Genomic DNA, 27,426 nt, shown 5'->3' with positions numbered 1-27,426 from the left:
ACTGATCGAAGAAGAAGAGGGACAAGCCGGACACTCTAAGGCCCATGATGCAATGCGCTGAATTTAGATGACTTCGGGAAATTCATTTATGTTTGTATTAGATCCTCCGTCTGCAGTCAGACCTACAGATTTTGGCATTGGCCGATAACGAATGATTATTTTAACTTCAAAATGAAAAATGGAGCTGAATATAAAGGGGGCAGTCGGTGAGTAACGCATGGACCTTAGAAAACAGCGATGTAAGTAATTGCTAACTTTCTAATGAGTCGATTCAGCCAATTAAAATCCATGACATAACATCTGGGGAGAAATATTGCAATGCAAATAAAATGCAATTATTAAAATGAACTATTTACACAACAGTAATTAATTATGGAATCACAGGAGTGCCAAAATTAAAAATAAACGAATAAATAAATAAATAAATAAATGATTGAATAAACAAATATAAAGATAAATAAATATGTAAATAAATAAATTAATAGGTAAATAAATGAACGAATAAATACATATAAAGAGAAATAAATATATAAATAAATAAAATTATAACGGTATACTTTGTCATTGACATTTACTTTTGGTCATTAATAACCACAAACGGAAAAAACAATGACAATATTTTTCATTGACTTTTAGTCGCTGTCATTGAACATCACAAACGGAAAAAACAATGACAATTGTATTTTAATAGGATTTTTTTTAGTCTCACCACTAACACAAAGTGTCAGTATTTTCAAATGTAGTCATTGGTGGTGTGTGGAATCTTATGGAGGTAGATATGTGTCTTTAGTATTCAATCCAAAAAAAGTTGCTTCAATAAAATAAAACTTTGCTTCAATCCAAATATATATTTTCAAAGAAAAAGTCACTTCAATTAAAAAATGTGTTTGAATGCAAAACTAAATTTGAAACTTTACAAAATGTATTTGAAAACTTTTTTTTATATTTTTTTTATTTAAAAATGTTTTTTTTTTATTTAAGTCAAGTTTGTTTTTTTTGATTGAAACAACTTTTTTGATTGAAGTAATGTAGTTTTGCGTTTGGATCACATTTTGGCTAGGACATTTGTGTCTTTATTATTCAATCAAAAAATAAGTTGCTTCAAACAAAAAAAATACAGTATATATTTTCAAAAGAAAAATCACTTCAAGCAAAAATTGAAATAAATTCAATCATAAAAAAAAGGTTTTGAATGCGAAAAAATATTTGAGACTCAGAAATTCGCATTTGAACACTTAATTTTTCATTGAAACTGTTTTCTTTGAAGCAATCCTTTTTGTGTTTGGGCCATATCAGGGTAGGACATATGTGTCTAAATCATTCAATCCCAATACAAGTTGCTTCAATCAAAAAACTATTTTTGATCAAAGAAAAAAAATCATTTGCAAAAATATATTTTTTTGAAAATATAATTTTTTATTTTAAATATACATATATTTAAAAAAAACAACCAAAAAAACCCTGTTGGCCATTATTCTTGCTTCATACTTTTATTTCATTGGCGTAGTCACCTGTCACTCCAAGGCGAAGTTGGATCTTTGTATCAAAATGATTCAATCGAAAAAAATTGCCTTCAAAACTTTATGTACTAAAAAAAAAAAAAAGCACGTTCAAAACTTTTTCCACTTTAAAAAAAAATAGTATAAAACTTTTTGCGTTTCAAAAAAAGTGACACTTCACTAAAAATATATATATATTTCAAATAAAAAATATATTTTCAAAAAAAAAAATTTTTTTTTGCAAATGATTTTTTTTTTTGGATTAATTTTTTTTTTTTTTTGATTGAAGCAAATTTTATTGGGATTGAATGATTTAGACACAAATGTCCTACCCATAATATGGTCCAAACACAAAAAGGATCGCTTCAATCAAAGAAAACAGTTTCAATGAAAAATTAAGTGTTCAAATGCGAGTTTCTGAGTCTCAAATATTTTTGCATTGCATTCAAACACATTTTTTTTATTGAAGTGACATTTTCTCTGATTGAAAAAATATATTTTGATTGAAGCAACTATTTTTTTGATTGAAGCAACTTTTTTTTGATTAAATAATAAAGACACAAATCTACCTCCATAGAATCTCCCCACCCAGGGGCGGACTGGGACTAAAAAGCAGCCCTGGACTTTGACTCAGCCCAGCCCACAAGAATCGCTTTACGAAGGGAAACAGACCCCCTAGGGGTGTCTGGGGGCATACCGCCCAACCCCCCAACCCCGGGGAGAATTTTTATTTTATTTTATTTTTTTACATTTTATTGTAAAATGCATCAATTTCTTGCACTTTAAGAGAAAATGAAGAAAATATGTCTAGACTGTCACTGTCTGGGTGGCACGGTGGCTTAGTGGTTAGCACATCTGCCTCACAGTTCTGAGATCAAGGGTTCAATCCCGGGCTTCGGCCTTCCTGTGTGGAGTTTGCATGTTCTCCCCATGCCTGCGTGGGTTTCCTCCGGGAACTCCGGTTTCCTCCCACATCCCAAAAACATGCATGGTAGGCTGATTGAACACTCTAAATTGTCCGTAGGTATGAGTGTGTGCGTGAATGGTTGTATGTCTCCTTGTGCCCTGTGATTGGCTGGCAACCAGTTCAGGGTGTCCCCTGCCTACTGCCCGTAGTTGGCTGGGATAGGCTCCAGCACCTCCGTGACCCTCGTGAGGAAAAGCGGCATGGAAAATGAATGAATGAATGTCACTGTCTGAGTTGGGGCGCTCAAAGTACTGCAAGGCTGAACTGGAGTTGGGTTCATTTTCTGTACTAGCTCTATGATAGACCTAAATAAACAAATGAAAGAATGTATTTTTCAAAGCAAGTTTTAAGTATTCGGGCAAATTCCACATTCTGAAACTGTCAATGATTATGATGATGATGACAATGACAATAAATTCATTCATTCATGTATCCGATTGATTATAATATATCTCTATATATCTCTGTCTATAAAACAATTTCATTGTTTATGCCATAATTCAGTGGTCTCCAAACTATTCCACATAGGGCCGCAGCGGGCACAGGATTTCATTCCAACAAAACAAGACAACACCTATGCACCAATCTGGTGTCTTACAAGTGTAATCAGTTGATTGCAGTCAGGTGCTGCTTGTTTTAGCAGAAACTTCATTGGTTAAACTGTCGGTACTCGATCGGTTGAAAGAAAAACCAGGCCCCACAGTGGCCCTTGAGGACCGGTTTGGAGACCCCTGCCATAATTAATCTTGCCATACAAATAATAAATTTCAATGAAAATACAATAAACATTTCAAGACAAATCCTGTATACATAACCTTCATTGGAAAGTATTAACCAGAAAACAAAACGATATATAAATGATTAAAAATATATATCAATTTAACTACCTAAACTGTAAAGTAAAACCATTCATTTTATTAATATTTTGTTATATTTCTTCTGAATTAATATTGCTGCTGCGTGTGCATACGTTGTTTTACAGCTAAAATATTTTTTCTTAGGAGAGTGATAGTAGGACTAGAATATTGTAACTTGACACGATTGCCAACGGGTACATCGACTAGCTGGCACTAACCCTTTAATTGTCATTTATTTCATTTAAAATGTACCTACCTGGTGGATAACAATTGCCAGTATACCGAACAAGTGACCCTCTTCATCCATTTTTACTTGCTCTGCGCTTGTCTGGGGAACTTCCCTCTCGAACTTCCACCAGCTTATCATTACCCCCTCCCTCTTTTTTTCTCTCTCCCTGAACCGGCTGCGCGTCAGAGCGGCTGCCGCTCCCCCTCTCACGCCGGGAGTGGGCTGCTGTTACCCGACGTGGCCGTTGCAGCCAGACTGCTGCTTGCGAAAATATTTGTCAACTTATGACATTTTGATGCTTCGCTCTCCAGTTTCTTTAATTTTTTTCTTCCTAACCTTCTTCGCGCCACCCTTCTCTTTTCTTTTTTTGCCACCACCATCCATATTGTGCATTAACGCTCGTCGCCATTTTGCTTCCACAAGGAACCAATGAAGGCAACTTTGTGCTTCTTTCGTTCTTCTATCAGACTGGCGATGAACAGCCAGGCGCATTGCTGCCACCTGTTGGATTGGATGCGAACTGTAGATAATCAGAGGCAAGGGGGGACAAAAACAGTGATGTATAATGAATGGCGGCCGCCGGCCGTCCAGGGCACCGGCCGTTCTGTGATCCTCCAGAACCCACAGATTACCAGTCCGCCCCTGTCCCCACCTCAAAAATAGCAACTTTTGTAGAATTATGAAAAATAAGCTTTCTTGGCTGGCTTCCAGTGAGTCAAAGGATAGACTATAAAATACTACTGCTTGACTACAAGACACTTAATGGCCTTGGAGCAAAATACATGCTTGATTTGTTAGATTCCTATGAAACATCTAGACACATAGGGTCGTCTGGAACCGGTCTCCTGTATGTTCCAAGAACAAGAATCAAGCAGGGTGAGGCTGCGGCAGCATTTAGTTATTATGCTATCACCTCTGGAACTGGTTACCTCTGAAGTACGCTCAAACTGTTAGCTCCTTAATATCAGGGCTAAAAACACTCTTGTTTAGCACAGCATAACCATAACTATCTATAGACCCTACCCACCGACGTCACAAAACCACGTGCTCGCTGTATGGTTCCGCCCACTTGTCCGTCATTTTGTCTCTGTATTAGCATTGGTTTCAATTGATCGAGGAATTTAAAATGCATTTCATGGAAGACCCGGTGCTTTCTGATGCCGTAAACTCACTGGATGTGTTGCATAAAAGGCGTTATGTGGAAAAGCTTCGTTCTATACAGTCGCCAGATCCATATTTGATGCCCAAATCGATGTTTTTCGACCCACTGTCTTCGCCCTGTCTGCCTGACATCTGCTACGCTGATATTTACAATTATCTTGTCCACACAAAATCAGCCTATTCTCACGAAAATTTGAAAAACTTCAAGAGCTTGGAGGCTTATAAATACTTAGTTGCTGGTTGGGTGAAACAGGTCCTCGTCCATGAAAATTCGGCAGGAATCTATCTTGTGCTTGGAAAGGTGAGTTACGAAATTTTCAATTCAAAATCTTTTGTTATTGCTAACATCCACTGTCAAGTCTAATGTATTTCATGTCGTTTGTCAATGGAGTTAAGGCTTTTAATGTTTATATGGTTTAGCGATAGCACTCTCACTACATACATACGTGTATGTTGTCGGCGATTAGCCTAGCAATGATCTTAATGGTGGTTATTTGTCAGCCCAAAACCCTCTAAGTATATCTTAAATGCATCTTACCGGATATAAAATGACTACTACATAGTCTGTGGTGATTTTTTTGGTGCCCAGTTTTCACGTCGAATTGCAGCCGTCCATTTCGCTCTCCTCTTTGGATCCCTCGGAATACGGTAAAACTTCAAGTCTCTCCTTCCATCTTCTCTGTTAGTGCAACCAACAGCCACACACGCCTTCACCATTTTGATTATTAATGTTAAGGAGCAGAAAAACACGCCGTAAATAGGAGGAATGTACGTAGCCGTAACAGGTTAACACTATGTTTTGACGGACAATTGGGCGGTACCATTCAGGAGAGCGGAGTTGTGACGTCACGTGGGTAGGGTCTATAGACCCTACCCACCGACGTCACAAAATCACGTGATCGCTGTATTGTTCCGCCCCATTGTCCGTCATTTTGTGTCTGTATTATCAATGGTCTCAATTGATCAAGCAATTTATAATGCATTCCATGGAAGACCCAATGCTTTCGGATGCCGTAAACTCACTGGATGCGTTGCATAAAAGGCGTTATGTGGAAAAGCTTCAGTTTATCCATTCGCCAGATCCATATTTGATGCCTAAATCGAGGTTTTTCGACCCGCTGTCTTCGCCGTCTTTGCCTGACATCTGCTAGCTACCCTGATATTTACAACTATCTTGTCCATACAAAATCAGCCTATTCTCACGAAAGTTTGAAAAACTTTAAGAGCTTGGAGGCTTATAAATACTTCGTTGCTGGTTGGGTGAAACAGGTCCTCGTCCACGAAATTCGGCAGGAATCTATCTTGTGCTTGGAAAGGTGAGTTACGAAATTTTCAATTCAAAATCTTTCGTTCTTGCTAACATCCACTGTCAAGTCTAATGTATTTCATGTCATTTGTCAATGGAGCTAGGACTTTTAATGTTTATATGGTTTAGCGATAGCACTCTCACTACATACTTACGTGTATGTTGTTGGCGATTAGCCTAGCAATGATCTTAATTGTGGTTGTCAGCCCAAAACCCTCTAAATATATATTAAATGTATTCTTACCAGATATAAAATGACTACTACATAATCTGTGGTAATCGTTTGGAGCCCAGTTTTCTCGTCGAATTGCAGCAGCCCATCTCGCTCTCCTCACCGGGTCTCTCGGAATCCGGTAGAACTTCAAGTCTCTCCGTCTATCTTCTCTGTTATTGCAACCGACCGCCACACACGCCTTCACCATTTTGATTATTAATGTTAACGAGCAGAAAAACACGCCGTAAATAGGAGGCATGTACGTAGCCGTAACAGGTAAACACGATGTGTTGACGGACAATTGGGCGGCACCAGTCAGGAGGGCGGAGTTGTGACGTCACGTGGGTAGGGTCTATATAGTTCAGTCTATTTGCTTTCTGTTTCTCTTGTGCTGTATCTCCATTGTTGATTTCAATTGTTATTATTATTATTAGTAGTAGAATTTTTTTAAAATTCTATTTGTGATTAAATGCGATTTTTATGTATTATTTCCTGTTTCGATTGTCTTTGTTTTTACGTTCTATTGATTTAATGTGATTATTATGATCTTCATGTGTAATTCATTCATTCATTTTCCATGCCGCTTGTCCTCACGAGGGTCGCGGAGGTGCTGGAGCCTATCCCAGCTAACTACGGGCAGTAGGCAGGGTTGCCAGCCAATTGCAGGGCACAAGGAGACATACAGCCATTCACGCACACACTCATACCTACGGACAATTAAGAGTGTTCAATCAGCCTACCATGCATGTTTTTGGGATGAGGGAGGAAGCCGGAGTTCCCGGAGAAAACCCACGCAGGCACGGGGAGAACATGCAAAATCCACACAGGAAGGCCGAAGCCTGGGATTGAACCCTTGATCTCAGAACTGTGAGGCAGACATGCTAACCACTCAGAAATTTCAGAATTCTATTCCCCAAGGATTAAAGGTGAGTTTAAAAAATCTTTCGGTGCTCCCTACAGAATTTTCCCCCCTTCTTCCAATATAACCGTTTCAGATTGCCAACCTCACAGACCTGCCCAGGAGAATGTTTCAGATCATCGGTCCTGATTTGTGTCAGTGCTAAAACCCACCATCGACGGACCGACTCCCCAGTCGTTTGACCCCAGTTCGCTCACCACAGTCGTAGTGCAGGGAACAGTGGTCTTCCTCTCATCTGACACCATTCGGCTCATTGGCGCACCACTGCAAGCTGTTATCAATGGTGGGACCACAGTCCGTTCTGTGCCCACAACCTCCATTTGCCAAGAAACATGATAGTTGTCTGAGTGTTTCTAATGTTGAATTCTCTCATTCAAAGATTTCATGCACTTGCTCTCCATCATAAAACGTTGAGAGAGTCCAAATCCATGGCGCTGTTCGACTCTGCACAAAGACTACTACTGTCAACGAAGGACGAAGGTATCTTAATATATGAGCTAGTGTAACCGGGGTAGCTCATGTAAGCAAATATTGTATATTTATTATTAATGTGACACATTCTCCTTTAAGTTGGGTCCCATTTTTTCTGTGGATGTCGATGGAGTGGTTAGCGCTCTGAAGAAACTTAGGTTACATTTCTTTGTTACTCAATTTGAATCAAGGCGTGTTTGAAATGCCGCATTTGATGGGAGGATGCTCTTTTTGTGAACTTTAGCACTTTTTTCTGTGGATGTTGATGGGGAGGGGCACGTTTGCAATGCTGTTACGTGACCCGGAACGGCGGTGAAGGTTTCGGGGGTGAGTGTAACGGGTGCTCGCAGGCCCGGTTTGTGCGTTTCATGTGAAACCTCCCTCCCAATTAGGGTTGCCACCTGTCCCTTAAAATAAGGAACGATGCGAAAATGGGAATTAAATGTCGCGTTCTGTATTGAAATAATACAGAATATATATGAATAGATACATTTCTATGCATTTTAGGAGTCTGGGGGATGTCCCTTTTTTTCTTTGCCTGTAAAGCTTTGGGCGCAAGGGGGGCGTCCCGTATTTCTTATTTCTGAAAGGTGGCAACCCAACTCCCAATGCCTTCAAGAAAGCACGCTGGCAGCTACATCTGCTTTTAGCCTAGCGGTTAGCACACTGTCCTGCAGCACTGGACGCACCATGAGCTGCAGTTTCGATTCTAGAGCTGTCACATAACTTTTTTTTTTTAATGAGAGAATGTTTAAAAAAGTTTAAATGAAAAAAAGTACCAAGTAACAAAAAACTAAATAATGCATTTAAAAATAAACATTCCTACTACTATTTATTCCTGTTTTTTTATTGTTAAAAAATGAAGAAATATGAAAAATCAAGAAAAGAACTTGTAGTTTTTTTTCTTGATGGCCAATCACATCCCTCCATCCTATCAGCCAATCACAGTCTGCCAATCTCAGTCAGACTTCCTACTACAGTTTAAAATGCTTTGTCTTTGTTGTTTTATATTCAAGTAAGAGTTTAACTCTTGCTTGTTGAGCACAAGCTCACTTTTGGTTTCTACTGTGATTATTGTGACTATTTGTGAGTATTTGTCTTATTTTATTCTATCCTCTGTGAATGGTTGATGAAGGTAACAAACTTCGACAACTCTTGAAGTATACCAGTGGCATATAGAAAGTCTGTCTGCCTAGAATTCGAAAGGACCTGTTGCTGTGCATCAGTTCAAATCGATTGGATTTCTACTAGTAATAAACTAATATAAAAAGTGTTCCTTGACTTTGTAAGAGCCACACGATAATACATATATATGGATGATTTTGAGGCTTCAAAGCCTTGAAGTTTATGAAAGCGCTCACCGGTGTGACTGGTTACAAATGATGGCTTTAATGTCATAGCCAACCATTAACGGCGACAGGAAAGAAATACATAACCAAATTATAACTAAATAATCAACAAAATTTTCCAGGCTTAAAGTTTATGAAAGCGCTTACTGGTGAAGTAAAGTACATACACAAACAAACACACACACACAATAAAAAATAGTGGTAATAGTATGATAAAAAATAATACATATAAATAGATTTTGAGGCTTATTAAAGCCTTGAAGTTTATTTAAAAAAAAAAAAAAAAAACGCTCACTGGTGGGTCTGTTTACAAACAACAGCTGTAATGTCGAACAAGTTGCCCTCCATTGGAAGTGACAAAAATAAAATATACAGCCATAATAAAAAAATACATATATATATGAATGATTTTTAGGCTTATCAAAGTCTTAAAAGTTTTTAGAAGCTTCCAAACGATGGCTTTAATGTCAAAGAAGTAGCCTACAATTTAAAGCCACAGAAATACATTCATAATTAAATAATAAGATATAAATAAAATTACATATAATTGTGTGTATTATGAAAATTAACAACAATAGGCATTTTAAAAAAAAAAAAAAAACATTGAGGTTTCTTTCAACTGGAATGTGCATTATTCAGTACAATCAAGGGGTTAACGCTCCTCTTTATGAAATCTGACTATAACTACAATAAATATAATAACTGATTTCATTTATGGCTATTTTATTAATAAGTGCAAATTCTCCAGACAAAAACCTGCCTTTAGGAAAGAAATGGCCCTATTTGTTAAATCTATTTTAAAATAAAAAAAGTCCAAAGGCTTTAGAAACATTGCATTTATGCTTCAGATGTTATGTGTTCATTTACTTTAACCATTGGCATTTTGTACTTTGTTGTCGTTTTTTTTCTTCACAGCTGCCCCTATCTGAAATGGCCTTAAATTACCATTTACATCACTGCCTAGAACACATTGCGACCCAAACAACATTGGCGACTTACATCGAAACGGTTATCAATAATAATTAAGAATTATTTTCAGAGGTTGTATATTATTGATGAGTTACTAACATTTAAGAATATAGTTTCACATATAGGTCACTCTGTAGTTTCAATAAAACTTGAGTTCATATGTTTTGCTTTCCATTGCAGTTGACCATCTCAGGAAGAGTGTCGTTCAAGGTCAGCATGGAAGAGATTGGAACCCAAAACGGGTAAGCCTTCGGTTAGTCCAGTACTTCTCAAATGGTGGGGCGCGCCCCCCCAGGGGGGCGCAGAGCGATGCCAGGGGGGGCGCGAGTGACCTCGGGGAACATGCTTTTATTTTTTTTATTTTTTTTTGCCGTACTAGAATAAAGTGTACTTGCACATCCACTCCGTGGGTGGCAGTGGCGCTCTCATTTTCAAAGTGCGTGCAGTATTTTTGAAGTAAGCAAGAGCACACGGAAGAGACTCATGCAGAGCTGGACTCACGCAGCGACCCACTGTCTTCTTCGGTTCTCACGTGTCCGGCCGAGAAGTGCCGTTTTCGGCTTGGGATCGTCACGACCACCGCCCTCACCTACGGTTCTACCTCGGCCGCCGAGAATGCGCTTTTTTCGGGCCGTTTGCCTTTGACTTTTAATATAGTGGGAAATGAGGAAAGACCACTGTTTACTGAGTCTAAAAATGATTATAGCGGAGAAGCCAAATCAGTTAAGACGCCACTTAAAGACATTCGACCTCAATCTCATTGATAAGCCGCTTGATTGTTTTTCAGCGAAAATGTGCCGAATATTGCCAATTGTCACAATCGTCCCGCTTTGTCAGTGTTATATCAGTAAACCAGTGAGCACTGTGGTGAATCGGCGAAAATAAAAACTTTCCTTCTGTCCAAAGACTTTTTTGCCCCCCTTCTATTCAGTTTTGTTTTTCGGTCAAATTTTTTGGCAAGTTGTCCTGAAGAGTAAATGTTTCTAATCAATTTGAATTTGTTATTATTTACTGATTTTATTACATTTTATTTTTCAGTATCAAATGGTCAAAAATGTACCTTGAGTGTATTTTTACAGTTTGGATGTGACTTTTTTTTTTTTTTTTTTTTTTTTTTAACTTCAGGCAAATTGATGCGCGTTAAGTCTTTTCTGTTACAAGCAACACAATGTTAAAAAAGTTATACTTTATTATAAGTTGATCTATGTTACTTTTTTTCTTTAATAGAAAAAAAAGGACACAATGTTAGGCTGAGGCGTACTTATAATAGTAATATAGACGAATGATACTATTTACAGTGGCGGCAGAGAGTTGGGGGGGGGGGGGGGGGGGGCGAAACATTTACGTCTTCCTTGGGGGGGGCGTAACAGAAAATAATTGAGAAGCACTGGGTTAGTCCAAGAAGAAAATCACTGACCGCACAAACTGGTATCGGATGTGTACTCATTTAACCATTTCATGCACGAATTACGTTCTTTTTTTTTTTCTTCTTTTTTTTTTTAAATTACATTTTTTATATTCCATTCATAGAAGTCTCAAACTTGCTATCCACAGGACAATATTTGCAGCTCCTAATAGACATCTAATTGTAGTATTAGTATTGCCGGCATGTATTTTGTGATGGTTAATCAAAAAAATATATAAATTTAATGAACTAATTGAATGATCCATTTTGGGAGGGGAGGGGGGGTCAATTCTTAAAATGGTATTAAATGTTTAAAAAAAAAAAAGTTAAAATATGCAAATTTAAAAGCCACTAGTATGATAAAAACATTATTCTAAAAATCAAATTAAAAAAAATCTCCAAATGAATTAAAACCAATTGTAATTGGAAAAAAAGAAGTGTGGCCCTTGTTTATTTTGCTCTGGGAGTTTTCTTGTGACCTCCATGTCTAAACGTTGGCACTGGCGGCAATAGGAGTCCAATTATTTTAACTGGGAGGGTCTGGAAGCGATTGAATGATATACTAACCAAATTTTTAAAATGGAAAAAGATGGGAGAGGGAAATACATTTTTTGTTTTAACATGGTTTCTGTACGAGGACGGACATGAAACAAACAATCTCAACGTTTTCCAATGCTGTAAAAATGTGGAAAATAATTATTACATTTCAATATTTCTGTCAACGAAGATTTGCGTCATAGCCTGCGACCCACCTTTCTATCAGCAGGGTGGCTATTGTAAACACAACACTGGCGGCTATATGATGGGACGTGGATTACAAGGAGGAAAAGAAAAAAAAGAAACTGAGGAGAACAGGATTCAATATTTCTTGGGCCGAATCAATCTCATTCATTGCCAGTGCGGTAGGATTTTCTGAATGTTTGCTCTGTTGCGAAAAGTTGTCAAATCACAAAAGGAGTAATGTGGAAAGACATTTGCAGGGAAGGCATACTAATTTTGCTGCCGAATACCCACTAAGTGCAATTGCATTACTTCTGGAAAAAATAGAGGAGTGCAAAAATAGATTTAAAAGCTGGATTGCATCTCCAAACTCCACTACTACTGCAAGTTTTGTTGCAACCCGGGATAAATAAAGCGTGGAAAAACGTTCTCAGATTGTGACTGGTAAATGAAGGAGGCATTCATCAACATATCAGAAAACCTATTTGCAGACTTCAAAAACAAAATCGAGATAATACAGAAAATCAAATACATGCCTCTTGCACTAAGACTGTGTAGGAAAGGGCCATAAAAATCGCAGGCTACTTCATTCATTCAGCAAATCAAGGACATGAATTCAGCGGCAGCATACTCTGTGATGAGTCGTGTGATGTAATCTTTTCGAAAGGGTGCTGTTTTTATATATATATATATATATATATCAGAGGTTGCGGTAGACTTTTTCGTTGTCTGTCATTTTGACTGACAGTGTCATAAAAATCCGGTCATAATCTATTTTTACATGTCACTTACATTTTTAAAATGATAATAATGACATATTCAATAGTATTTAGTTTTCATTCATTTTTAATTAATATTCTGTCCGAACAAGCTTAACAAGAGGCAAACAGACAGCGGAGTGCACCAATCAGCGACAGGCAGACGTGCCGTTAGCAAAGCGACGAGGGCAGGACGAGGGACTTGCGCGCGGAAGTAAACATACGAGGAGAACGGAGTTTATTCAACATGGCTAGCGCGAGACAGAGTGTTGTCAATGTCTTGTGTCGATGTGTTTTAGCTCATTTAAAACTGAATTTACCGCGGATTGGAGCATATTCTCGGCTCTCCCGTTCGCCGTCTGTGTTGTAGAGACGACTTTCGGCGCGGGAGAGTGACGTTGCTCGTGAAGAACACGTCACGCAAATAAACAAATCTGATTTGTCGATTGATTTTGTACCTACTCGAGAGGCTGTGTCCCACAGACTTTTCTCTCAGTGTTTGAAAAATACAGGGAGAACAGTCTGGCCGTGCCAGGCAAACACTCAGTTGCCTTGACATTTTTCCGAGTAAGGCCAAAGAGGTCATGCATCAAGAGAGACAATAGCTAATTAATATGCTCACTCGCCACCCTGTGGTCTGGGGTGTGAATTGCAACCTGTCAAAATGACGGATGGACTTCAGTTTTTTCCGTCACCGTTTTAAAAAACCGGTCAACGACGGAAAATATTCGGTTAACGCGACCCCTGATATATATATATATATATGCAGGGTGCGTTTTGTTGCACTATGTTTGTTACCCAGATAAGGGGCACGTTATGAACATTCTATTTTGTTGTTGTTTTCTTCGAATCTTCAAAATACAAATGATTTTCAAATGACACTTTATTGCATTTCTTTAATTTTATCAAAGCAATTAATTAAACATAATTCATTAATATTGTAATGAAGTTAAACTTGAGTCTGTATCGGACAACAAAAAGTAGTCACGTGGTGCGTCATTCTCTTTAGAATGCACTGCAAGGAAAATAAACATTTAATCATGAAGGCGCATTCTGTATTTTAGCCAACCTAGTTATTTTGATAGTAGGCTAATATAGCTAATATAGATGCATACAACATTTGTTGCTTTCATTTTAATGCCTTTATAAGGCTCTTAATTTTTTGTGGCTCCAAACATATTTGTTTTTTGTTATTTCGGCCTAATATGACTCTTTCAACATTTTGGATTGCCGACCCCTGCTGTAGTGTAAAGTCAGGCATATTATGGTCTAGGCCGGGGGTCGGCAACCCTCGGCTCTTTAGCACCAGGAAGGTAGCTACATTATGATAATTGGCACAAATGGTGCAGATAGGTTTACATTTATAAATGTGGATGCACCAAACAACGACTGCCCTGCCTTCTTTAAAAACATAGCTTCCAAATTGGCAGAGGAAGGGGAATGAACTATTGTGGTCGGGGGGGACTTTAATTGTGTCTTAGATTCCAACCTGGACAGATTGCCAGGTGGAAAGGGAACCCAGACCAGAAAGTCAGTTACGGTTTTGGGATTGATGGATGGACTCTGCTTGATTTATGTGTGGAGGTACCATCATCCGAGCGACACATATTTCACATACAGATCCCAGGTGCATGGGAGCTACTCCAGATTGGATATGTTTCTCATTTCGAAGGTTGGTATACATAGAGTAATAATATGTGAGATACAATAACTCTCTCGGTTCATGATCCTTGTGAAATTGAAAATAAAGCTTGGCCAAGAAAAACCATTCAGATATTGGAGACTTAATGTCTCAATATTAAATGACCAGCTAATCCAACTGGAAAGGCTTAAGGAATACATAGATATAAATGATAATGGAACAGTCACACAATCTGTTTTATGGGATGGTGCCAAAGCTGTTATGAGAGGACACAAAATTCAAATTACATCGAGAGTATAAAAAAACAAAGAGAAGCTAAGAGACTTGTTTTGGAGGCTGAAATAACAAGGCTAGAAAAACAAACATAAAATATCAAGAAATAATGCTGTATTCGGGAAAGACAAAAATTAGATGACCTACTCACATACTAGGCAGAAGGAATGCTGAGATTTGTGAAGAGAAAATTTTACGAGATGGGAAATAAAGCTAGCAGCTTGTTGGCGTTTCAATTAATGAAAGCCCAGTCAAATTGTGTCTTGCCCAAAATTAAGCACCCAGACACAAAAAAGACCACTTCTCAACCAGAGGAAATAGCAGATCCATTTGCTGCCTATTATGAAAAACTATATGAAGGCCAAGAAGTACTTAAGGAGAATATAAAATCATTTCTGGATCTGATTCCACTGAACAAATTATCTCAGGAGGAGGCTGAGACTGGGCTCGGCCATAACTGACCAAGCGATAGTGGCTACCATTAACAAACTGAAGAAAAATACGAACCCAAGTGTCGACATATATTCGGGGGGATTCTACAAAATTTATATTAAGGACTTGGCCCCAATACTGCGTAGAGTGTATAACTACGCATCGGCATGACAGGGTCCCGCCAAAAATATGGTCGGAGGCAATTATTACTGTAATACACAAAGAAGGAAAAGACCCCACGCAATGTTTAAGTTATCGACCTATAAGTCTGCTATGTCAGGATCTTAAGATCTTGACTTCTATCCTGGCAAATAGAATACAAAAATACACCAGACGACTAGTGAATGAAGACCAAACAGGACTCCTCATTGGGCGGCATGGTACTAATAATGTTACACGTGCTCTAAATCTCCGTTGCCTCTAGAAGACAATCCCCATCATTGCTTCTCAGCCTAGATGCGGAGAAAGCCTTTGATAGATTGGATTGCGTATTCTTAGAGCAAACGCTTAGGCAAATGGGCTTTTATCAAATGTTTGTTAGATGGATTGGAGTCTTTTACACGAAACCGCAGTTAAGAGTCAGAGTTAACGGTCAATGCTCTGATTTTTTTAGTGTTGGTAGGGGAACGAGGCAAGGGGATGCCCTGTCTCCTGTTTTGTTTGCACTTAGTATCGAGCCCTTGGCTGAATTGATAAGAAGTAATGGTTTAATACAAGGAATAAGGCAAGAGGGTGGACACCAACAGAAGATTGCATTGTATGCACATGATATATTACTATTTATCGAAAATCCTGTTTAATCGATTCCGCCACTTCTACAAAATCTTGAGGAGTATGGTCTATTGTTTGGCTATAAAGTAAATCCCACTAAATCACAAGTAATGATGGTATCAGGGACATGGCCCAGTCACCTTGAAGAGATTGCATCATTTCGACAAGCAAAACGGGGCTTTAAATATCGAGGTATCACACTCAATCCTCAAACTACACAATTGTATACTAGTAAAGCAAATTACGAAATTTTATTTGACAAGTTTAGAAATTAACTGTTGAGATGGGATGTGCTCCCACTTTCCCTTCTGGGTACAAAATAGGCTATTAGAAATAATTTTCTACCTCGAATATTATTTTTGTTTGTCTCTCCCGGTAGGAATTCCAATTTCAGCCTTCAATATGTTGGATATGTTGATCTCCAGGTTTATATGGCAGAACAAAAGACCAAGAGTGAGACTTAAAACATTAACTCTTGGGAAGAATAAGGGTGGGCTTGGACTTCCCAACTAGAAATACTACTTTTGGGCAGCTCAATTGACAGCAATTGTTCCTTGAAACACCAATGACAAAGAATCAGGATGGCTGAACATAGAACAGAGTTCACTGCCAAATACGCCATTATCTGTCTTGTTGTTTTTAAATAAACAAACCCAAAATAAAGTGCAGATACTGTAAGAAATGTGTGGGTAAAACACACCTTAAAAATCTTGCCATAGTCCAAAAGAGAGTTAAAGGGGTTGCTGCACTTTCACGGGCAGTACAGATTGATGGGAATGTGGACTTTCCTCTCTCAGTATCTGATATTTCTTTTAGGAGATGAGCGAACAATAATCTAGGGCTGCAGCTATCGAATATTTTAGTAATCGAGTAATCGACTGAAAATTCTATCGATTAATCGAGTAATCGGATAAAACAAATATATTTTCAGGTGAAGCGCAATTATAGATATACATGAGAAAACAAGACATTTTATCATTTTCAGTCAATAACTGTCTTTATTTTTGATGTATATTGTTGAAAACAGCCAACAATTGCATCTCAGATGTAACTAGAATGAAAAAAAAAGACTAATTCACTGCTTTCACTCAAAAAACCTTTAGATCTTATTTTTTAAAAGTATATACATATATATATATATTATATATATATATATATATGTATATATATATATATATATATATATAAACACACCTAAAAATGCCTTTACGCTTGATAACACACATCACTTAAAAGTTAGGATTTTTTCCCACGTTTTTCAATTGAATTTCTATTTGTGTCAAGCCATTTTTAAGTTCTAGTTAAGTTTTAAGTTAGTCTAACCTGTAAGTCCTGATAGGATTTTGAGTTTTTGCACTGTTCAAAATAAATGTATGATACAGGCTGTATTGGAGCACATTAGGGACTAGTGCTACTTGGTGTTTTATCCAGCAATGACTACTGAGCTAAAATTGATAGTTAGCATTATTGAGTTTTTATTTGACACCCTCATCACTCCACAACGCTGTGTTATGTTAAAGCCTGTATGTAAGACACGTTAGCCACGCATCGAAAGTGGTCTTAATTAATTTAAACCTAGCCCTCCGCAGGGCTAACGCAAGGTGAGATAGTAGTGACAGTAACGTTAATCTTATATATTAGCGCTTAGCGCTCTTTATTAGCGCTTAGCGCTCTACTGCTTTAAGATGGCGGCTGTTTGCTAACGCTGCCCAGACGCGGCCTAGTCTGTCAATGGCATCTAGTTCAACGTACATGTTATCTCTATGAGACTCATTGGACGCTACCTGCAACTAACGTAGCATGTGCGGGCTAGTATTTAGCAACGTCGGCGTCGTTTGTAGCGGATGTCGGCTGCAGTAAGTTTTTTTTTTTTTTTGCTTCTTCCTCTACGCACGTGACATCAGCGCGTTGTCCCGCGTTAAAAGTAGTCCGAGCAAAACGTGATGCTTAGAGCTGTCAAAATAAACGATTACTCGAGGTGAATAAAATTACTCGGATCAGTTTTTAAACTCGAGTTACTCGAGTTGCTCGAGTATTCGTTTCAGCTCTACAATAATCTGAAAATTATTGATCAGTTATTCCACGACAACATTCTGCAGCCATGCGCGTACCGTCAAGAAAAATTCTCTCTGCCACAAATTGATATGTTCAGATATCTTCAAAATTCGACATTATATTACTACTTATAAGGACTGGGAAATTATCAAGAACATGCCATCGAATTTGGAAACATATTTCATCAATATAATCAAAAACAAATTGCCCTTCAAGAAACATGTCTCTCATCTATATAGAAATCAATTGATGGATATAGTAGATAATACTTTTTATATCAAAAACACATGGGAGCTTGAGATGAATGTTACAACTGAGGATTCGGAATGGGGGAAAATGTGTACTGGTTGCCATAAAGGGACTGATAGCAACACATGGAAAGAGTTTGATTGGAAGACAAAAACAAGGTTCTTTAGGACTCCCCTTGCTGTCTCTTAGTTTGTAAATGACCCAAATGTAATGAAGTGCTGGAGGGACTGCAGGTTGATTGGTGAGCTGAGCATACTCATATGTTTTGGGACTGCACCAAGTTGAATGCTTTTTGGAGAGGTGTGTAGGATGTAACTGACAGAATCCTAGGTGTTGTCTTGGAACTCACCCCAAAACAGATTATCCTGGACTTAACCCCCTGGAGAGGTCTACACGAGTGAACAAAAGTATCTCCTACACATATTATTAATGGTGGCCAGGAAAATGTTGACTATTAAATGCAGGAATCCACAGCCCTCAACGGTGATGCAGTGGCGGCATAAACTGAGGAAGGTGTATGAAATGGAAGCTATAAGTGCCAGGCTACAAATGAGGTATACGAGTTTCCAGAAAAGATGGTGGCCTATTGAAGAGTACTTATCTTCTTGAAGAGAAACCCAGAACATGCTGTATTTATGTGAATAATGAGTCATATGCAAATATGTCTGCTTTTCACTCACCAGGTCTGATTTGTTTGTTGGTCCCGATGTACAGTGGGGCAAATAAGTATTTGGTCAACCACCAATTGTGCAAGTTCTCCTACTTGAAAAGATTAGAAAGGCCTGTAATTGTCAACATGGGTAAACCTCAACCATGAGAGAAAATGTGAAAAAAAAAAAAACAGAAAATCACATTGTTTGATTTTTAAAGAATTTATTTCCAAATTAGAGTGGAAAATAAGTATTTGGTCACCTACAAACAAGCAAGATTTCTGATTGTCAAAGAGGTCTGACTTCTTCTAACGAGGCTCCACTCGTTACCTGTATTAATGGCACCTGTTTTAACTCATTATCGGTATAAAAGACACCTGTCCAAAACCTCAGTCAGTCACACTCCAAACTCCACTATGGCCAAGACCAAAGAGCTGTCGAAGGACACCAGAGACAAAACTGTAGACCTGCACGAGACTGGTAAGACTGAATCTGCAATAGGTAAAACGCTTGGTGTAAAGAAATCAACTGTGGGAGCAATTATTAGAAAATGGAAGATATACAAGACCACTGATAACCTCCCTTGATCTGGGGCTCCATGCAAGATCTCACCCCATGGCGTCAAAATGATAACAAGAACGGTGAGCAAAAATCCCAGAACCACACGGGACGACCTAGTGAATGACCTACAGAGAGCTGGGACCACAGTAACAAAGGCTACTATCAGTAACACAATGCGCCGCCAAGGACTCAATCCTGCACTGCCAGACGTGTCCCCCTGCTGAAGCCAGTACACATCCAGGCCTGTCTGCGGTTAGCTAGAGAGCATTTGGATGATCCAGAAGAGGACTAGGAGAATGTGTTATTGTCAGATGAAACCAAAATAGAACTTTTTGGTAGAAACACAGGTTCTCGTGTATGGAGGATAAAGAATACTGAATTGCCTCCGAAGAACACCATACCAACTGTGAAGCATGGGGGTGGAAACATCATGCTTTGGGGCTCTTTTTCTGCAAAGAGACCAGGACGACTGATCTGAGTAAAGGAAAGAATGAATGGGCCCATGTATCAAGAGATTTTGAGTGAAAATCTCCTTCCATCAGCAAGGGCATTGAAGATGAGACGTGGCTGGGTCTTTCAGCATGACAATGATCCCAAACACACAGCCAGGGCAACAAAGGAGTGGCTTCGTAAGAAGCATTTCAAGGTCCTGGAGTGGCCTAGCCAGTCTCCAGATCTCAAACCCATAGAAAATCTGTGGAGGGAGTTGAAAGTCCGTGTTGCCCAACGACATCCCCAAAACATCACTGCTCTAGAGATCTGCATGGAGGAATGGGCCAAAATACCAGCAACAGTGTGTGAAAAGCTTGTGAAGAGTTACAGAAAACGTTTGGCCTCCGTTATTGCCAACAAAGGGTACATAACAAAAGTTTTGAGAAGAACTTTTGGTATTGACCAAATACTTATTTTCCACCATGATTTGCAAATAAATTCTTTAAAAATCAAACAATGAGATTTGTTTGTTTTTTGTTTTTTTTTTAGGTTGAGGTTTACCCTTTTTGACAATTACAGGCCTCACCAATATTTTCAAGTGAGAGAACTTGCACAATTAGTGGTTGACTAAAGACTTATTTGCCCCACTGTACATAACAGCATGCGTGCCCTTCATTATAAGGCTTTTAATATTTTGCAGCTCCAGACATATTTGTTTTTCCTTTTTTGGTCCAATATGTCTCTCTCAACATTTGGGGTTGCAGACCCCTGGTTTAGGCTTATTAAATGACAGTTGTTTCCCTGCAATACATTATTATTATTTTTTTACAGCGTGTGAATGTTTATCAACATGATTTTTGTACCGACAGGTCCAAAGAAAAGGAGGCACAGCTTCTTGCACTGTGTGACGAAGTGCTGGAGGACACCTCCGATGAGGACGCTGCCCAACAACTGTACAGCGCCCCGGATACACGCTAGCCCATTATAGCTAATAAATCATGTGACACGACACCGGGTGATGGAATTTTTCTCTTGTAGGGAATACCTTCGGCACTGCTCGTTGGATTTCACCCTGAAGTGGAACGTGCCGCCAGGGGAAGTGGTGTTCAACCTTGACAAGTTCGGTCAACTCTTCAATCAGGATTCGCTAGAGATCAGACGGTGCCCGGTCAATCCGCGGAACACCATGCAGAGAATTGTTCTTCAGTAAGCTTTGATATGTCGGAATATGTTTCGGGAGTGCAGTTGCCCTCTCTTAATGACGATTAAAATACAAAATATATCTCGTTTTCCGAACGCGCCCACTAGATCGATGCTAATTTACAATGCCATTTGTCTTGTCGCAGACAAGAAATATCAACACTTGCAGGTATGTGCTCTTTATAACAAGTTCTATCAACAATCGACCAAAAAAGGGGACTGTTCTTTTTGGGATTTTTTGTTCCTATCTTTCAATTTAAAATTACATATCCCTACACCTGTAAATAATTTCATATTTTCAGTTAAGTATTTCTATTTACAATTTATAAATTTAGAAATTGTTGAATTGTTTCGCTGACAATGATAAGAGCCCCATCATGTTGCACTTTTAATCCTTCAGCTGTGAATTTCAATTAGTTGGTTACAAGTAGACATCTGATCCATTTGAACTGGGAAGTTGACAGTATATCAGCATTCATTTGCTGCTAGCCCTCCCAGTTCAAATGGATCGGACATCCAGCACCGGCCGTTTTTGCTTTGAATAACAATGATACCATTGCATAACATTGACAATGCCACTTTTCTCAGTGCACAATTTTTAGCCACAGCATATTAAATCCTTGAGCTGATTGAACAGGGCCGAGCCATCACTGCTGAAACTGCACGTGACGACAGGCATGTTCGAGCTAGCGTTTGGCTTTCGCCGGCCTTGCCCAGCCTTAGTGTCCCAGTTCTTCTTCAAGGTAGACCCGCTGTCATGAATTCAACACTCTAGCACTAATTCCCATTTTTCTTCTTGTCAAGATGATGTCGGTGCATTCCGAGTGGGGTTTTTGTGAAATGATTCTTCGGTTTCTCTGTGAGACGGCCCAATCCGCCTCCCGTATCAAGAGTCGGTATCAGTACTTTCCCTTTTCCGCATCGGGAATTTAAAGTCTTGTTCTTGTTCTCACTGCATTTTTTGAAACAGAAAGGGGGAACAATGGGTCCAAGGTGTGGGTTCCCACCTTGGCCGACATAACGTTTGTGCTGATGAACATGGGCGTGTCGTTTGTTGCGCTCTTCCCCTCTGAAGAACTGCAGCCCCCATTCACAGAAGGAGATATACTGTAAGTATACTGCAGACAGCTTTTCCCCACAAAAAACTTGGTGATAGGGAAGCCCTCTGGAGATGCACCGAAAATTTGGTGGCTGAAATGTGACTGAAAATGTGCATTTGGTTTCGGTCTGAAACTTTTTTTTTCACAGAGATTATACGACCGAAACAGAAAAGTTGTGTTGACGCAGCAAAAAAGCCCGGTAACGTGCACTTAACTTATTACTCGAGAGGGAACATGTTCAGTGAATGAGTGTGTGTTTGTGTGTGGTTTCCTCATCGTAGAATTAGCATTTAGCACTTCAAGTAGAAGACTATTAACCTTTATCAGAGATAGTCTCTTCTTGCCCCCTTTGAGCAGCTAAAAACGGGACTACCGGGTTGTCTTTTCAGCTTTGGAAATGTATATTTTGCACTGTTTCCCAAGTGTGAGCAACCAAAATCTACTACTTTTTTCTGATGGTGACCTTGTTGCTGAACTGAATCTTCTTGTGCAGGCCATATTTAATGGAATTTTCATTCCATCAAAACTGGGCAGTCGGCCCGTGGGCCGTAGTTTGGACACCCCTTATATAGTGGGTCAATAAAAATTTAACTTTGTGTTACAACTTAAATAAGATTAAAATGTCGGTTTTAGATTATTGCAATTCTCAGTATTAACACATCATATTAAAAAGAAAAAAATGTCTTAATTGTGATTATACATATAAATACAAAAAAATATATATATTTTGAAAATTTGTTTGGTTATTTTCGGTTTCAGCCAAGAGTGTTCATTTCGGTGCATCTCTAATTAAAATGTTAAGTTTTGAATAGTTCGAAAAATGTGTTGTTTTCTGAGCTACTGGTTTTGTTTTATATTTCTTCAGTATGAACGTCCATATTCAAAGTGAGCGTCGTCCTGGCAATAAAACCAATATATCTCCGGAACACAACTGCAACAACATCTTTGCGGTGAGAATGGAAGTGGGCGATGAAATGATTGTAAAGAAAACTGAGGTTGATTTTGGCGATCAGCATTGAGCGTATTTTCTTAAAATGGAAAAATCGCCAATTTTTGCGATAAATCAGCTCATACATAAATTAACCCCACTTCTTTAACTGATAAGCTAACATTGACAGCGCGAGACATCCAATCCATTTTTCGATTGGAGGGCCCCTCCCAATCAAAATGAATCGGACGTCTCATGCAGTCAATAGCAGCCAATGAGTTAAAGAAGATGATATGGACATTTTTGGGCACCTTTCAAGTATTCATCAGTGAATGTGTCATATCAAAATCAAGAAAAAAATGTGAACGTAATGATCGTGATCATTGCTTCACCAAATTGCCGAGCCCAATTCTGCTTATTGAGCATTTTTTCACCTAGCGCATTCTCTCCTTGTTACCGCAGTACCTGTCGGAGGTCCTGTCTCTTTGCCCCACCGCGTACGAGGACTGCGAGCTTCTCTTGCTGCTGACCATGTTGGCTCGAGTGGCCCTCAATGCAAAATTCATCACCATGGGTTTTGTGAAGATTGACGTGCTGGTGTGTGTGATAGCTAACAACGTCAGGGACTGGGACTCCATGGTCAGTCGTGCTGGCGTTTCAGAGTGACAAATAGTAACAGCGTTGTTCGTCATTTAACTTAGTTGTCACCTTGTCCTTCAGCTCCCCAAAATCTGCGTTGCCCTTGCCAATGTGACGGATGACCACCACAACATGTGCTACCTGATCCGTCAGCTGCCTAACAGCCACCAGTTAGTAAACTGTGGAAGAGAATGCATTAACTTGTGGTCATTCACTGCCAGCCCTCCCTCACGCCCACCCACCCAGTTTAAACAGATTGGACGCATATTGCCGTCAGCGGTAGTGAATTGAGTTTTTGTATGTTTTGTACTAAGTAGGAAAAATATGAATTATTGTATTTTTCACAAAATTTTGTTTGAATTCTTTAAGTTCCCTTAAAGCTAAAAAGGAAGTGACCCAAAATGAACTCATTAACTGCCATTGACAACGATGGACATCCAATTTATTTAAACTGGTAGGACTGGCTGTGAATGCTCATCTTTTGCTGCCATTGACAGCGCTAGACATCCAATTCATTTTGACATCGTTTGTTTGCCCCTCCCAGTCTAAACGGATTGGATGTCTAGCACAATCAGTGACAGCCAATGAGGTAACAAGAAAGTGACCTACAATACTGAAGTATTCATTTTGTTATTATTTAATCAGTATCATCCATCTTTTTTTGTTTAGATTCATTCGGCAGCACCTGAGCCTCTGCATGATATCGAAACTCATCGACGGGACGTGTGTCTATCAGCCGCCCGGAACGGAAATAAATGTTGGTATTTCTCACAGTAGAACTTCACATTGTGTTAGAGGTCATCTATAATCTTGTGGGTGGGTTTTCTCCCTCTGTGTAGCTCGCTGCGCTCCGGCCATACGTGCGGAGGATGCAACCCTCGTTCCTCCGGCGTTTAATTCCGAGCGCCTGTATCGAGAGTTCCTCGGACGATGGCGCAGAGGAAGACGACGGTTCCATGGAAGAGCAGGTGAAGAACGTGAGCTTTTCAAAGTCGGATTACCATCATAAATCATGTTTTCCTTGCAGGCGTACTACCTCTGTCACAGCCTGCTGACGTTGACCTACCAAGCCTGCAATTTCCAGTCGCTCCCGGTGCATCAGAAGGTACGAGCGGCGCTACGTCAGACACGATGGCGTTGTGTCAACTGCCATTTTCTCCTCAGGATATTCTGCTGGCTCTCAGCTCGGATTTGAAAACACTGGATCTGTGGCACATAGGAAATTGCGAAAAGCGTTGGTACAGGTGCAAGGTGAGTTTTGCCACCTTTGTTTTTTTTTTGTTTCAATATTGATCTTTTATCATATATTCTGGACCTCCAGGTGAAGAATCAGCTGTCTGGGATGTACACCGAGTGGGAGCTGGTCCTCCACCTGATGAAGCCTCTTCACGTAGACTCTCACACAACACAAATTATAGCCTTATAGTCACTTTTACTATTGTTAAATGTCAAAATATGTATAGCGGCGCCACAAAAAAAAGTCATCTTGGCTTTGGTGTTAAAGGAATTCCCACATTTGCATCATGGCAGGCATGAAGACTTTTTCTAAACTTCAAGATCATTTCTATTTAGGTTTTGTATACAAATTGATCATTTTTATTGAGGTTATTTATAAAAATGGTTAAATAAATTTATAAACAAGATAAAGAATTAGAATAAAATACCCAATTTTAAATAAAGAGTTCAAACGAATGGAGTAGATTAAATTTTATTTACGAAATGAAATTAATTAAATAAATCAAAATTAAAAAGAGTACCTTTTTATAACTAAAACTACTAAATAATGAATACAGAAAATTATTTGAACTCATTCACTGCCAATGACATCTTCTTGCATCTTAACGAGAGCAAAACTGAAAATATTACTTTTGGCACACCTTCCATGTTGAATGCCTTTGAGCCAAACACTGGCGCCCTGGCTCTTTTTTTTTTTTTTAAGACACGTTAAAGATCTCGGAGTGATATTTGATAACGCTCAACTTTGAAAAACAGATTAGTTATGTCGTAAGAGCAAGTTTTCTCCAGCTCCGTCTCTTGGCCAAAGTGAAGCCTTTTCTTAGTCGCCACGACCTTCAAAAAGCAATTCACGCTTTTATTAGCTCAAGGGTGGTCTACTGCAATGCACTTTAGGTTGGTATTCCCAAGTCCTCGATTTCTTGTCTTCAACTTGTTCAAAATGCTGCTGCTTGTTTTTTAACCGGTACACCTAGACGTGAGCATATTACCCCCGTGCTTTCATCGCTCCATTGGATTCCAGTCCATTTTAGAATTGATTTCAAACTTTTACTGTTTGTTTTTAATTCTGTTAATGGCCAGGCTCCTTTCTAGTTTACGGAAATTCTAACCCTCCGTAACTCTGGCAGGGCTCTTCGTTCTACCGGCCAGCTTCTTTTGCAAATTCCAAGGTCAAGACTTAAACAGTGGGGGACCGATCTTTTGCAGTTGCTGTCCCCAGGTTATAGAATAGCCTACCCCCTGAAATCTGTATTATTAGCAATTTAGGCCGTTTTAAATCTCGTTTAAGGACGCACTTTTTTAGACTCACTTTTTCCCCTGACTAGGGTAGCCTGGTTTTATTTCTTAAGGGTTTTAATGTTTTCGGATTCTGTTTTATTTTTTAATTTACTGTTTTGACTTTTATCGTGATGCATTGTTTTGTTTTTCTTAATGTCATAGTATAGTACCTTCCTTCCTTTTTATCTTTCATGAACCATATTTGTCTTTGTTGTGAAGCACTTTGAGGGCCTGTCAGGTTTTTGTAAAGGGCTATAGAAATAAATTTGATTGATTGATTGATGGATAGACATCAAATCCATTTGAAATGGGATGGCTGCTGCTATTGCGCGATCATGTTTCAATGCCATTGACGGCGCATGACCCAATCAAAATGGATTGGACGTTTAGGACTGTTAATGAAGTGCTTGTCATTTAATAACAAAACCAGACAAGATCACTTAAATTGAATTAATTCCAACTATGTGAGATAAATGATGACTTCTATTGATGTCTTTTTTTAATGTGTTTCTAGCTGTTTACACATTACAGCGAGTGGAGACCCAATTCCATGGGAACATTTCCGCACCGCTGCGAAGTAAGAGGCATTAACTGCGGCACCAGGAAGAGGAAGCGGACCGACGATGGTGCGGGCCCAGTTCCCAAACAACAATAGTTGAACATTTGCCACACTCTTAAACCTTTTAAATATAACTTTTTTTTGACGAATGATTGACTTCTTTTCTGCTGGATTGAAGTAATGTTCAATTTAGCGAACCGATCTCTTGCTCAACATTAATAAAGCAATGAAAACATGATTTTCTTTTAGTATTTTTGAAGTTTTTAGGGGAGAAGTAAAAAAAATAAATTTGAAAAATAGATATTCCCAAGTTCTACAAATATAAAATGACATAATTCTGAGGATTGGTAAATAAATAAATCGTACAACACCTGAAAATGAAGTCATCAAAAGGGTCAACGAGATTTCCATCTTTTGGGCAGAGGCTGCACCCAAGAGAAGGGGACAGATTTTGATTATCTGGCATGATATTAGATGGTGATTTTTCTGTTGATAACTTGTCAAGAGCAGGTTGAGTGAAAAAGCCTTCAGTAAAAAAAGTAGTGGAGTTTTTAAAAAAAGTAGTGGAGTTTTTATGCATGACATTTTAACCAAGTT

General features: G+C 38.8%; 1 protein-coding gene across 3 annotated transcripts; it reads left to right on the top strand.

Moving 5' to 3' along the window:
- Positions 1 to 65: 65 nt before the first annotated feature.
- Positions 66 to 27,067, top strand: LOC130923316 (SMC5-SMC6 complex localization factor protein 2-like). 3 transcript variants are annotated; one of them, XM_057848940.1, is made up of 18 exons: positions 66 to 206; positions 7,229 to 7,435; positions 7,532 to 7,632; positions 10,122 to 10,183; positions 20,759 to 20,842; positions 20,928 to 21,095; positions 21,727 to 21,832; positions 21,894 to 21,981; positions 22,060 to 22,198; positions 23,055 to 23,139; positions 23,580 to 23,756; positions 23,838 to 23,926; positions 24,426 to 24,513; positions 24,596 to 24,724; positions 24,784 to 24,861; positions 24,921 to 25,007; positions 25,078 to 25,146; positions 26,785 to 27,067. In XM_057848940.1, exons 4-18 carry the CDS (start codon positions 10,158 to 10,160, stop codon positions 26,923 to 26,925), a joined length of 1,554 nt encoding a protein of 517 aa, XP_057704923.1. In that variant the 5' UTR covers positions 66 to 206; positions 7,229 to 7,435; positions 7,532 to 7,632; positions 10,122 to 10,157; the 3' UTR covers positions 26,926 to 27,067. The 3 variants fall into 3 exon arrangements, with proteins under 3 accessions (XP_057704923.1, XP_057704922.1, XP_057704924.1); XM_057848939.1 differs by lacking the exons at positions 66 to 206; positions 7,229 to 7,435; positions 7,532 to 7,632 and adding an exon at positions 8,580 to 8,709; XM_057848941.1 differs by lacking the exons at positions 66 to 206; positions 7,229 to 7,435; positions 7,532 to 7,632; positions 10,122 to 10,183 and adding an exon at positions 11,642 to 19,376.
- Positions 27,068 to 27,426: the final 359 nt, after the last annotated feature.

Source organism: Corythoichthys intestinalis, chromosome 10 (assembly GCF_030265065.1).
Source record: "Corythoichthys intestinalis isolate RoL2023-P3 chromosome 10, ASM3026506v1, whole genome shotgun sequence".
NCBI classification, from domain to species: Eukaryota; Metazoa; Chordata; class Actinopteri; order Syngnathiformes; family Syngnathidae; genus Corythoichthys; species Corythoichthys intestinalis.
This window is presented reverse-complemented; position numbering and strand designations above follow the sequence as displayed.